Source organism: Micromesistius poutassou (assembly GCF_964030765.1).
Source record: "Micromesistius poutassou genome assembly, chromosome: 9".
In the NCBI taxonomy this organism is placed as follows: domain Eukaryota; kingdom Metazoa; phylum Chordata; class Actinopteri; order Gadiformes; family Gadidae; genus Micromesistius; species Micromesistius poutassou.
The window spans coordinates 10641553-10654620 of NC_140279.1; the positions used below are offsets into that span (position 1 = coordinate 10641553).

Below are 13068 nucleotides of genomic sequence, written 5' to 3' on the forward strand. Positions count from 1 at the left end.
GGTATTGACCTGGCTATAACCTGGCCATCACATGGCTGTTATCTGGTTAATAAATGGATTAGAAACGACTATATGTTAGTGATTGTCGGTTATCTGTGTATGATCCTTTGAGTTGTGAGTGCTGGTTTCTGATTGGCTCTCTGCTGTCCTCAGAGAGGCTCTGTTGGCGGAGATGGGCGTAGCCATGAGGGAGGACGGAGGGACCCTGGGTGTGTTCTCACCCAAAAAGGTAAGGACAGAGAGCCTCAGCTCCATCTGAACAGCAGTAATAATATATATACATATGATATATTCATATGATTCATATGATTCATATATAGAGCCAACTTAACATGATGGGGGAAGATAAGATAAGAAGATGAGATCACACTTTGTTTGTCCCGGAAGGGGAATTCCTGTCAATCAGGTGCAGCAAATAAAGTAAATCAAACAAGAGAAAATAAAAATAAACTTCCCATATGTACACCCATTTATACAAAGACAAATACATCTAATAGAAGCGATGTATAAGAAAATAAGTATTTATTATTCTCAGATGGGAAATATGAGATTAACAATTAGCAATAACCAATGGAGGACTAATCCACTATTCATCTGACCTGTAAAGCCTTCAGACAGCCACCGAAAGCCAGAGCCTGTCTTTATAGACACAGTTGGGCTGTTCTCTCCCAATGAGGTTCGTAACTCCTGAGGGACTCTGTAGAGTCACACCTCCTTAGTGCTCCTCTACCTGAGTGCTCTTCTACCTGAGAGCTCCTCTACCTGAGTGCTCTTCTACCTGAGAGCTCCTTTACCTGAGTGCTCTTCTACCTGAGAGCTCCTCTACCTGAGTGCTCTTCTACCTGAGAGCTCCTCTACCTGAGCAGTGACTCTTCTACCTTTGTGCTTTTCTACATGAATGCTTCTCTACCTTAGAGCTACTCTATCTGAGTGCTCTTCTACCTGAGTTCTCTTGTACCTGAGTGCTCTTCTACCTGAATGCTTCTCTACCTTAGAGCTGCTCTACCTGAGAGCTGTTCTGCCAGAGTGCTGCTCTACCTGAGTGCTCTTCTACCAAAGAGCTGCTCTTACTGAGAGCCACTCTACCTGAGTGCTGCTCTACCTGAATGTTCCTCTTCCTGAGGGACTCTTCTACCTGCATGTTCACCTACCTGAGAGCTGCTCTATGAATCCCCTTCAGACTCCTTCAGCCTTCCAGTTTGACCTCTCTGGCGTTCCTCCTCTCTCTCTCTCTCTAACATGTGTAACATCTATTGCTAATGCATTCAGGACATATATCTAATGGTGGACTGTTTCTGTTCAGACCCCTCATCTGGTGAACCTGAACGAAGACCCCCTGATGTCCGAGTGTCTTCTGTACTACATCAAGGACGGGGTCACCAGGTAAGGAGCTCAATGAACTGTCCTGTCACAAGGTCAGATGAAAGAGCTGAGGTTGGGCTGCGAACCCAGAACCTTCTGCATTTCTTGTGGATTTTCATCCAATCCATTGTTTCTCCATCTTCTGACAAATTTCCTTCGCTTTGGATAAAAGCGCCTGCTAAATGCCCTAAAAGTAAATGTAAGCCCCAATGTAAGCACTAGCCTAGCAATGTGGTTTATATCTGAGACGTTTCATGGTTGCTGTTGTGCAGGGTCGGTCGCGTGGATGCTAGCAGCCGCCAGGACATCGTCCTCAGCGGACACTTCATCATGGACGAACACTGCACCTTCACCAGCTCTACGGGCCCCACTGGAGAAGGTGAGCTACATAGCCTCCCTGGCTAATGCACTAGCCTGGCTAGTGAACTAGCCTAGTCAATGCACTAGCCTAGCTATTCCACTTTGGGCTGTTTTGGAGTAGACTGGAGTAGACTAAGGACAAGCTATATATATATCCTCCTTTTAAATCGTGTGATTATTCGTGCGATTATTGTCACAGAGCTCTGACTGGTGACTCAACAAACCACCATCACCAAATAGACATCCATCTGTTGGTGTTGATTGGTGGATGAGGTGCATATTGAAGTAGGCAGCTAACCAAAACACAGCAGAAGGTGGATACTCTCAGAGCTCTGCGACTGAGCCCCTGGTATACACCGACTGGTCTGTGGAGGATCTCAAAGCCCTGTTGGCTGGAGCTGCTGAAAAGGATGTTCTCCTGATGTTCCTGCTTGTTCCCTCTGAGTAGCCGTGGTGCTGGAGCCGTGTGAGGAGGCGGAGACGTACGTCAACGGGAAGAGGGTGACCGAGGCCACAGTCCTGAAGTCAGGTGAGCCGCCAGGACTTTCCACACTATGACTATATTAGTCTTTGGACCCCTTGTTGGTTTTTGTTCTGTTTAACTCCATATGCCCTTTAAATAGAATATACATAACATCTTAGCCTGGCAATGAACCGCTATCTAATACCACAGTGGGTCTCAACACTGGTATATCGGAGGCGGTCTTGAGTCCTGATCCGTGGTTCTCTGGACACCTGCAGGGAACCGCATCATCCTGGGGAAGAGCCACGTGTTCCGCTTCAACCACCCGGAGCAGGCCCGGGCGGAGCGGGAGAGGACACCCTGTGCAGAGACCCCCGTGGAGCCTGTGGACTGGGCCTTCGCCCAGAGAGAACTGCTGGACAAACAGGGCATCGACATGAAGCAGGAGATGGACCAGAGGTAGGGGGACCAGGAGATGGGATGGGATCCGGCAGTGGTGTGGGGTATTCCATTAGGGATGGTGGAGGGTCTCATGGTCTCAGGACTCAGACAGGAGATGGATCAGAGGAAGGGGGACCAGGAGACGGGATGGGACAGGGTTGTGGAGTGTGGTACTCCAGCAGGGAGGGTGGAGGGTCTTGTGGCTTAAGGACTCAAGGCTCAATGTAAAGAACTTTCTACGTTTGAGAAATTTAGGCTTACATACTTACTTATTTATTTACTGAATGACTTGCTTACTATTTTATCCGACCCCATTCAGATAGACAATCAAAAGCAGTCTAAACCAGGTTCACCAAATAAAAGTCCTTCCATGTCCTCTTTGCTGTAATACAAATGATCAAAATGAGACGATTGACTTCCTGGTTCCAGTAAAAGACCTCCCCAAGAACCCTCTTATTTTATTGCATGTTCCACAGACACACAGAAGGCTGATGCTACAATGACTTCTTATGCTTCTACAAAAGCTTCTAAAGTTGGTGAACATGTTGTAAGCTATCTATGGTGATATCCCCTCAGACTGCAGGAGCTGGAGGAACTGTACCGCAAAGAGCGAGAGGAGGCCAACCACCTTCTGGAGCAGCAGAGGCTGGTGGGTAGATGACAGCCAATCAGAGGCCTAGAAATGTGAACGTGAACCTGGTCTCCATCGTGTTTTCCCACTGTTCGGCCACGCCTTGCTCTGAGGGTAATTGTGTGTCTGGTTCAGGACTACGAGAGCAAGCTGGAGGCTCTTCAGAAGCAGGTGGACCGCTGCCACCCTGACGCCACAGAGGAAGAGGAGGAGCCCGAGGAAGAAGGTAGCGCTGCACTCAAACCGTTTAGTCATCTTGGAGGGAACACCTTGAGCCAGAACAGGCTACCTGTAGGGTGGACCTAAGGCCCTGTCTGAGCAGAGGGACCGGTTTGAGGTCAATATAGTGATACATGTTATACTGGTTTTGTTATGTGTTTGTTGTTAATAAATTAGCTATAGCTCTTTAAGTTTGGTCACTCAGAAGCTCTTATTGACCTGGCCCGGTTGTCATCCCGACATTTTGGGACATTTCTTGAGCCAACGCAGACTGAGCTCTCAGACATTTAGGCAGCACTTTGAGTCAGACAACTCAAATACATGTTAGTATGGATGCTTTTATCTAAATCCACTGAGAACAATCAGAATCAGAGTAGCCTTAAAACATTAAAGTTCTGCATGACGATATAGAAATCAGGAAGAAATTTCTCGTACTTAGAAGGTACATCTCAAGATTACAAAGTGCGGTCCAATTTCAATGTGAGAGCAAGATGTTTCCGAAACGTCGGTCATGGTCGTTTCCATGGTAACCCCCAGTCCAATGGACGGAGAAGGAGATGGAGCTGGCCGTGTGGGGATTCCGCAAGTGGCGGTCGTACCAGTTCACCTCCCTGAGGGACCTACTGTGGGGTAACGCCATCTTCCTGAAGGAGGCCAACGCCATCAGCGTGGAGCTCAAGAAGAAGGTTAGGAAACAGGAAACGCATCGATCCCTTGCCTCAAATCACTGGGGCTTTGGTGCTGCCTCTCTCTGTATTGACCTGTTCTTCTCTTACTGCTGCTAGCAAAGTTAGATATCGGATTTGACTTCATGCTGTGGTTGTAAATGCTGCATGTTGTGTTTTTATGTGCGGCCATTAGGACACTGATGTATAACTTTTGAATCTGCTACTGTTACTCGTACACTTTAATCCAGAGTGATTTACAGTAAATTCAGCACAGTTCATTAAGGAGCAGTTAGCGGTTGGGACTTCTTAGCTCAAGACATTGGGAATAGAACCCAGAACCTTTCAGCTGGGAGTCCAGCGGCCTTGCCGCTCCTCCGTCCTGCTCCCAAACCATGGATCCAGAAAATAATTTCCAGATCAAATAGGATTTGACTTTGGACTTCATTCTGCCCTCTGATCCGGTTCCGTCCCTCCCAGGTCCAGTTCCAGTTCGTGCTGCTGACGGACACGCTGTACTCCCCGCTGCCCCAAGACCTGCTGCCCCCCGAGGCCGACAAGGACCGCGAGGCAAGGCACTTCCCCCGTACCATCGTTGCCGTCGAGGTGCAGGACCAAAAGAACGGGGCCACCCACTACTGGACCCTGGAGAAGCTCAGGTACCGCAGCAGGGGATGGGTGGAGGTTTGGGATGAGTTTGGAAGGAGTTTGGGTGGAGGTTTGGGTGGAATTTGGAAGGGGTTTGGGTGGAGGTTTGGGTGGAATTTGGAAGGGGTTTGGGTGGAGGTTTGGGTGGAATTTGGAAGGGGTTTGGGTGGAGGTTTGGGTGGAATTTGGATGGAGTTTTTGAATGGTCTTTGAAGACCCAAACGATGGTCATTGGAAGTGTTCTACTTCATCATTTAAAACCATTTGGAGAACCAAACCATCCTTTGTGATAATTCTTAGTGACAAGATACAAACCACATATCACTGGAGGTCACCGTCAGGTAATACCTTCTTCACTCCCCTCCAAACAGGCAGAGGCTGGACCTGATGAGGGAGATGTACGACCGGGCTGCCGAAGTACCCAACAGCAACGCGGTCGAGGACAGTGAGAGCGTGATGACCGGCGGAGACCCGTTCTACGACCGCTTCCCCTGGTTCCGTCTGGTTGGCAGGTAACGGACCATCCACTAACCCCCAAACCACTAACCCCTACGATGACCAACCACTAACCCCTACCATGGACCACCTTAATGACCAACTACTAACACCTACGATGGACCACTTTAATGACCAACCACTAACCCTACGATGGACCACTTTAATCACCAACCACTAACCCCTACAAGGGACCACTTTAATAACCAATCACTAACCCCTACCATGGACCACTTTAATGACCCACCACTAACCAATAACTTGACAATCAGCAGCCAATTAGGAACAGGTTTGGGCCGACCAACACTGATTAAAAGGTCCTCACAAAGCAGGCTGCCAACATGTTGGTGAATGTTAACCATTGAAATCAATTCACTGTTACTCTTAATAGTGAATAACTACAGCTGGTCATGAGTGATATTTATATGGAGGGCTTCCTGTATTCAGCTTGTCTCTCCCAACTGTCTTCTTCTACTGTTGATCACCATTTCCAAGTTCCTGAAATCGATCTGAGATCTTAAAGGTGAGGTTTCTCTGGGGCTCTTGATCTGGCCCGGTCCTGGTCTGGTTGGATCCTGTCTGATTCAGTCTGATCCGGTCTCGGAGTGTGTGTGTGTGTGTGTGTGTGTGTGCTTCTACTCTGAACAACGTACTAACCTAGATCCCGCCCACCCTGTCTCCGGTTGCCCCAGCAACCTCATTTTCAACGCGTGTATGAGTGAGCGCATGAGCGACCCCACCCCCTCCCCCACGCCGTCGGAGGTGACGGAGCCGGCCGACGGCCGCGGGGGGGAGGCGGAGGACCTGGAGGACTTAGAGGACCTGGAGGATGATGAGATCTTCCTGGACCACCCGTGCTTGGAGCTCGGGGGACAGGATGAGGAGGAGGATGTGGAGGAGAAGGAGGAGGAGGAGGATGAGGAGGATGAGGAGGAGGATGAGGGGGCGTTCTGCGGAGGCTCCAGCGAAGGCCAGGACCCCTTTTACGACCGCTCTCCGATATTCAGTGTAGTGGGAAGGTTGGTGAGGTTCCAGAGGCCTGCTGGGAAGGAAACTAGCTCTTTCACGCTGAGGGACTCAGGGTCTGCTCCCCTGCTGAGAGGGAGGAGCCAATCCTAAACCCCGCCCCCACCCCCACCCCCTTCTATCATTATATTTATAACATAACTTCCATGGATGGACCGGGTCCAGAATGTAAAAGTCCGGTTCCATGTTTTTGCTCTGTCCCTGCACTGAGCCAGCAAGTGCCAACAACCATCCAATCAGATCTAGCCAATCGGATGCGTGGGCGCGAACTAGCCAATCGGCTGTGTTGGAGTCAACCCCCCAATCTGGTTGGCTCAAAACCCCGTGGAGGACTTTTACCTTCTAAACCAGGAAGTTTCACCACTTCTATTTTGCCGAAATGGCAAAAATGTTTTGTTTTTTACGTGTTGTCGACTCTCCATTGAAAACCATTGTTAGACGATAAGGTTTATTTTGTTGTAGCACTGACTAAAGTTAAGCAGAGCTAACTTTAGAGCCGCTCACGTCGCTTCCTGCCCCCCCTGCCGCCAACATCATCATCATACCTCCACCCAGCTGGCATCGTCGCTCCACCTGTTTGAACTTTACATGGCGATTACATGTACTCCATTTGACTCAACTGCCTCTGGGTGTAGCCCATCCATGGTTGGCTGTAAATACCGGAGAGGATTCCAACTTTTTGAACCTGTAGGTGCTGAGTACAGTAAAGTCCTGGCAGGAAATCCTGGTCAAAAAAGAGAGGTTTAGTCCAAAATACCACACATGTTTATAGACAAACTACCTTATTCAAACCAAAACGGATATCCATTTAGTTGGATTGTGCGATGTCCCCATGCTTAAACTACTACTTGAACTAATACTTGAACTAGTACATTAACTAGTTATTGGACTATTTTTTCTCTTTTTCTCTAAGTTCTTGCCCTTTAAATCCTGGTGCTTCAGCAGCATTCTCCCCCTCTGTTCTGGCCCTCAAAGTGACTCTTAATTCTGACCTGATCGCCGCCTCAAAATGTTCCTGCTTACTCATTCATCCCTTTAATCTTGTATAGTGCATCACTGCTTATGCCGCTCGTGAGACACATTCTGATAATACTCATATCGATCCCTGAGCAGGAACCTGGAGCGGACACTGGTAGACATTTCTGGGCTTTTAAGTTTGCCATAGTCTGTTCTGCACCTTTGACCCCTTAACCCTTAACCCCATCTGATGAGAGCATTCGCTGCCACTTAAAGCTTCCCCGCTGCTGACGACTGTCCCGCAGAGATCCAAGCAACGTTGGCTCCCAAACACTGCTTGTGCCGCCCTAGCCCCCCCCTGCGTGTGAATGTCTAGAAGGTAGCAAACCTCTGGCTGACAAAGGCCCTGACATGTCTGAGGGACTCATCTTCCTACAAACCCACCACAGCTGTAACCGTCCTGTCGGGCTGTGGGGGGGCAGAGTAGATGGTGTGTAGGAGATGCAGAGACAATCAAACCTAGAGGATCTCAAGATGAAAGAGCTGGTTTCTACTGCAGCAGTCTCTTTTAGGCATGCCAGAGCACCTTTTTATTTCGGGGTCAGTTTTCACTCGAACTTTACGTCGATGCCATTTCTTTTTTTCCGTTGCACCAGTGAGCTCCATCCCGTCCTGACCTCATCCTCCCTGTTACTTTGCCGTAGCGCACCGTGTGTCACGCCGTTGCCAGTGTTGTTCCAGCTGAGTCGTGGTTCGTCTCATGGTTTCTGTTTGGTATTCTTTGAGTTCCTTTGAGTCTGGAAGCTGAGAAACATTTTTTATAATTTTTTTACAAATTATTTTGGTAATCACCCTTTTTGTCCTGAGCATGCCTTCTGTACGCCTCACCAATCTTGTCATCTACCCCCTTCTTTAACTCTCCCGCACCCTTAATTGTCTACCTGCTTCCCTCGATCCTATTGGCTCTCGGTAAACAAGGTACCTTAGCACTCCACAGGGTCGAACAATCGAGAACTGAGGCACATTCAAACAAAGACCAATTTAAATCTAGAGAATAAAAATGAGTAGTATGCTACGTGATTATGAAGTCGAGTTACACTCCTTTTGTAAAAGTTAATCCAAACATAAACCAGTACTTCAGGAGAAAGATTGAGAAAGATTGACAAGATTCATCTGCCACTATTTCTTCTCAATCTTAACGCGAACCGCGACCACGCATTCGGCTTATCGGAAACACAGATAGCTCCTCCTGTGACAAGTCCGGTCTATCTATCTGGTCCGGCCAGAGTACAGATCCAGATCCTAGTCTCAAACGCTTCCCAGGCCTCCACCCCTAAAGGAAGCACAGGTCCCTAGCCCTCAACAACAGGAAAACACAGACCCCTAGACCTGCATGTCAGCCAGCGAGGGCCCCAGGATGCGGCCCTCGGGCCCCTGGGACACGCCGGGACAGGGTGGGTGTGGCCGTAGCGAGAGCCGTCCAGCTTCTATTTGGTTGCTTTGCGGCTGTTTATGTTTGTCCTGTTTGGTGGTGTTTTATTTTCGACCGTGTTACCGCAACCCAAACTAATCCGTGAGTTTACCCTTGATTTGTTTTCTCATTTTATGTCTCTTGTCTCTCCACCACTCTCACTCTCTCTCTCCCCCCCCCCCCCTCTCTCTCTCTCTCTCTCTCTCTCTCCTACTCTCTCTCTCCCTCTCTCCCTCTCCCCCACCCCCGTCCCTCCCCTGGTCCCCCCAGGTCCTTTGTCTACCTGAGTAACCTTCTGTACCCAGTGCCGCTGGTGCACCGCGTGGCCGTGGTGAATGAGAAGGGCGAGGTGAAGGGCTTCCTGCGCGTGGCGGTGCAGGCCATATCAGGTGAGCTCCTTCAAGAGACAGGACACTCTGAGGAGGGGAGAACGCCCTTTGAAGGAGGTTAGGAGGAACCGACTGACCTGATGTGATGAAAACCCAACAAATGCACACCTTACAGAACTTCACGCACCTCCAACTTTTAGGTTTTTTCGGTACATGATGTGTGAACAATGCATGTGGCATGACTTCTGTTGTTTCGTTTCTGCAGTCTTGATTTCGGATGACCCATCTCCACCCCAACTCATGAAATGTTCAGTAACCAAACAGCATTAAGTACAAATCCAGTTATTGTACAATCATGAGCTGAGAAAAATTTGACTTATTTTGAAGTATGCTAACCGCTTTAGACCACACCGCTGACAAGCAGAAGATCCATTTGGTTTAGTCCCTTCATGTTTGGTCTTTGGTTCACCATCTGTGGGTGTTAAGTTCAGTCTGTTGTGGTTCTCCAGGCGATGAGGAGGCTCCAGACTATGGCTCAGGCGTCCGCCAGTCAGGGACTGCTAAGATCACCTTTGACGACCACCAGTTTGAGAAGGTACTGGAAAACACATCATTCATCATCACAGTTTTTCATCACAGACTTTGTTGGCTTCACGTGGATGGGGGGGATAGATAGTACTACCCCTATCTATCCGTCAAGCTCCAGACCTAACCCTGTTGCTGTAGGAGGTGGACTATAGTGTACAGGATTGTATTGTAACTGAACTCTGTGCCGCTGCAGTTCCAGTCTGAATCCGGTCCGGGTGTTCCGCTGGTTCCGCTGGTCTCGCTGGGGGGCGTGTCCCGGGCAGGGGGCGTGTCCCAGGAGGAGCTGCGCTTCGTGGAGGGGGAGGGGCAGAGTGCAGAGACAGCGCCCTCTGCTGACGAGGTCAACAACAACACAGGTAAGACTCTGCTCTCACTATCTACTATATAGCACAGCTGTGAGCATAATTAGGAGCTAGTATTGACAGAATAGTATTAGTATGACTATTTAGTCTAGCTCATAATCAGGCTAACAACTGTGCTAGTTGTACTATAATAGCAACTAGCACAGCTTTTAGCATAATTAGGAGCTAGAATTGACTGAATAGTCAAATACTAATACTTATAATTATGCTTACAGCTGTTGCACTACTAGCTAGTTGCACTATAATTGCTATGTAGCTTATAGCACTACTATCTTAAAGCACTTAAGCTAGCTGCACTATATGTGCAACTAGCACACCTGTTAGCATAATTAGGAGCTAGGATTGACAGAATTGTCATACTAATACTATTTGACTACATATCTTTATATATAATGTAATATCTTCCACCCCCCAGCTGGGTCTGAGGAGGCGGAGGCTCCTGCCAAGCCCCCCCTGGACTCCCCTCTGGGGGGCGCCTTGGAGCACCTGAAGATCGGCAGCCTGTTCACCTTCAGGGTCACCGTGCTGCAGGCCTACAGCATCTCGGCCGAGTACGCAGACATCTTCTGCCAGTTCAAGTGAGTCGCCTCCCCCCCCCACCCCCTGTGATCACTCCCACTTGTGATGTCACAGGTCACATGTCATGTGGACAGGTTTAGGGATGGCTCGTTATGGATCATTATATCGTCACCCGAATTAACCAATTTCCTATTTCTCATTTCCTATTATTTCTTATTTCTTATTTCATCTGATTAAATCCAACATATATATGAAATGAATTATTTTCTCGTCCATCATTTGGAGACAGATGTAGGATAGTCTTCTAGATAATGTGACTCCAGAGGTGTCAGATTATATGAACCGTATCGCTCTGTTCCATCAGCTTCATCCATCGCCATGACGAGGCGTTCTCCACAGAACCTCTGAAGAACACTGGCCGCGGCCCCCCGCTGGGGTTCTACCACGTGCAGAACGTAAGAACCAGCGAACCTCCTCATGAATTGTTCTCAGTATCAGCTGTAAAACAGGGAAGGAAAGGGCTTTGAACATTTTTATGCTTCTGTATACTGGCTAGAGGAGTTACATGTAACACATGTACTGGACTAAAACCTAAAGTTAGCTAGAGGTACAATATGTAAAAAATCTACTGTACTAAATCATAAAATCATCAGAGATTTAGGAAACATGCTAAGTCGATATATTGACTTCTCCGACAATAATGCTTCAGCCAGTATGATAAACTCAGATTCAGAACGCTTGTTTTTGATTAACAATGGACACAACCCAACAAGAATAAGATATATAATCACCTTAAACTAAGATCAGCCATTCAGAAAATCCAAGAGATACATGTTAATATAACACATATTCTGTTTTATCTGAGTCCATAATGTCACCTGTCAGAGCTCTCTATAGTCAATGTGTATCAGCGTAATGTCAGATAACCTCAGTGCCATCCTGTTCCCCGTCAGATCGCGGTGGAGGTGACCAAGTCGTTCGTGGAGTACATCCGGACCCAGCCCATCGTGTTCGAGGTGTTCGGTCACTACCAGAAGCAGCCCTTCCCCCCGCTCTGCAAGGACGTCATCAGGTAGGAGCGACATGCCGCCCCCCTGCGGTTGGGGACCGAGCCCGGTCTGAGCTCGAGATATGAGGCCAGCTAGAGCTGGTCCGGCCATGCTCAGATGCATGAGCCAAACAGAGCTGCTTCAGAATGAGTGGATATCAATATATATATAAGAGAATAGTTGTGTGAGGGTGTTGAGGTGAGTAACCCCTGTTCCTCTCTCTCTCAGCCCGCTGCGTCCGTGCAGGAGACACTTCCCCAGGGTCATGCCCCTCTCCAAACCCGGTACATACTTCACCTACTTTGTGCGTGTGTATGTGTGTGTGTATGTGTGTAGTTGTGTTGGTGGGTGTGTATGTGTGTGCGTGTGTGTGTGTATGGTAAAGCATTCGCATTTGTACTGAATTCTGCTTGTATATCATGCACTGTATGTATTATGTGTGTATTAGTATTGCGTTGTGCGTGTGAGTGTGTACTGTATGAACTGTGTGTTGAGTACACAGTACACAGTTGAACTGTGTACTGCATGTGTATGTGTGTCCCATGTGTGTATTTGTACTGCGTTCTGCGTGTGAGTGTATGTACTGTGTGTACTGCATGTACTTGTACTGCGTTCTTGAGTCATCCTGTGGTGTGGGCGCAGCGGACTCTGAGGCGTCCCCGGAGCGGGAGAAAGCTCTGGAGCTGATCCGCTACCTGGTGCCCGACGTCCTCAACGGCCTGCTGGTGGACTCCCTGTCAGGCCACGCCCTCTCCGCCGCCGGCCTGGCTGCCTCCTTCCTATTGGAGGCCGAGGAGCAGGCTCAGTTGGAGGCCCCGCCCACCTCCATCTGTTCAGTGATCAGAGCTCAGAAGCCTGGTTGGTGAACGACCATGGGCCAGAACCACTGGAATCCAAACCTCTTTATATCAGCTATGTGTTTAAAACCTCTTTATATCAGCACTATGTTTAAAACCTCTTTATATCAGCTGTTTAAAACCTCTTTATATCAGCTATGTGTTTAAAACTTCTTTATATCAGCTATGTGTTTAAAACATCTTTATATCAGCACTATGTTTAAAACCTTTTTATATCAACTATCTGTTTAAAACCTCTTTATATCAGCTATGTGTTTAAAACCTCTTTATATCAGCTAAGTTTTTAAAGTATATTTGATATTGACATTTACATTTAGTGCATTTAGCAGACGCTTTTATCCAAAGTGAATTAAAATAAGTACATTTGGAAGAAAAAAATATATAAATAAATAAAAAGAAATAGAAAAATAAATAGAAAAAATATATTACATACATATATATATATTTATTTTTATATGATGTATTTATTCAATCAGCTGTATTTAGGTATTCATAGTGTAACTCTGGATACCAATTGTTATTTTATCTATTATTATTTCATCATTAATATTTAAGTATCATCTTTATATTTTCATGACCTATATTATTTGCATATTTTTATATCATGTTTCTATCTTTATCATATA

General features: G+C 47.5%; 1 protein-coding gene across 3 annotated transcripts in view; it reads left to right on the forward strand.

Moving 5' to 3' along the window:
• Window positions 1–13068, forward strand: part of kif1aa (kinesin family member 1Aa) — a gene marked incomplete at both ends in the record, with an annotated part of 43875 nt that overhangs the window by 17381 nt on the left and 13426 nt on the right. The window contains 19 exons of one of the 3 annotated variants that reach the window (XM_084472987.1): window positions 154–229; window positions 1304–1383; window positions 1635–1741; window positions 2168–2251; window positions 2464–2644; window positions 3203–3275; window positions 3393–3483; window positions 4014–4162; window positions 4622–4800; window positions 5161–5301; window positions 5977–6303; window positions 9009–9127; window positions 9559–9662; window positions 9849–10011; window positions 10433–10595; window positions 10901–10991; window positions 11490–11608; window positions 11814–11869; window positions 12228–12443. In XM_084472987.1, the coding sequence (XP_084329113.1) occupies window positions 154–229; window positions 1304–1383; window positions 1635–1741; window positions 2168–2251; window positions 2464–2644; window positions 3203–3275; window positions 3393–3483; window positions 4014–4162; window positions 4622–4800; window positions 5161–5301; window positions 5977–6303; window positions 9009–9127; window positions 9559–9662; window positions 9849–10011; window positions 10433–10595; window positions 10901–10991; window positions 11490–11608; window positions 11814–11869; window positions 12228–12443 (2519 nt within the window). The remainder of the gene's footprint in view (window positions 1–153; window positions 230–1303; window positions 1384–1634; window positions 1742–2167; window positions 2252–2463; window positions 2645–3202; window positions 3276–3392; window positions 3484–4013; window positions 4163–4621; window positions 4801–5160; window positions 5302–5976; window positions 6304–9008; window positions 9128–9558; window positions 9663–9848; window positions 10012–10432; window positions 10596–10900; window positions 10992–11489; window positions 11609–11813; window positions 11870–12227; window positions 12444–13068) is intronic. The other 2 variants (XM_084472988.1, XM_084472989.1) reach the window with 2 other exon arrangements.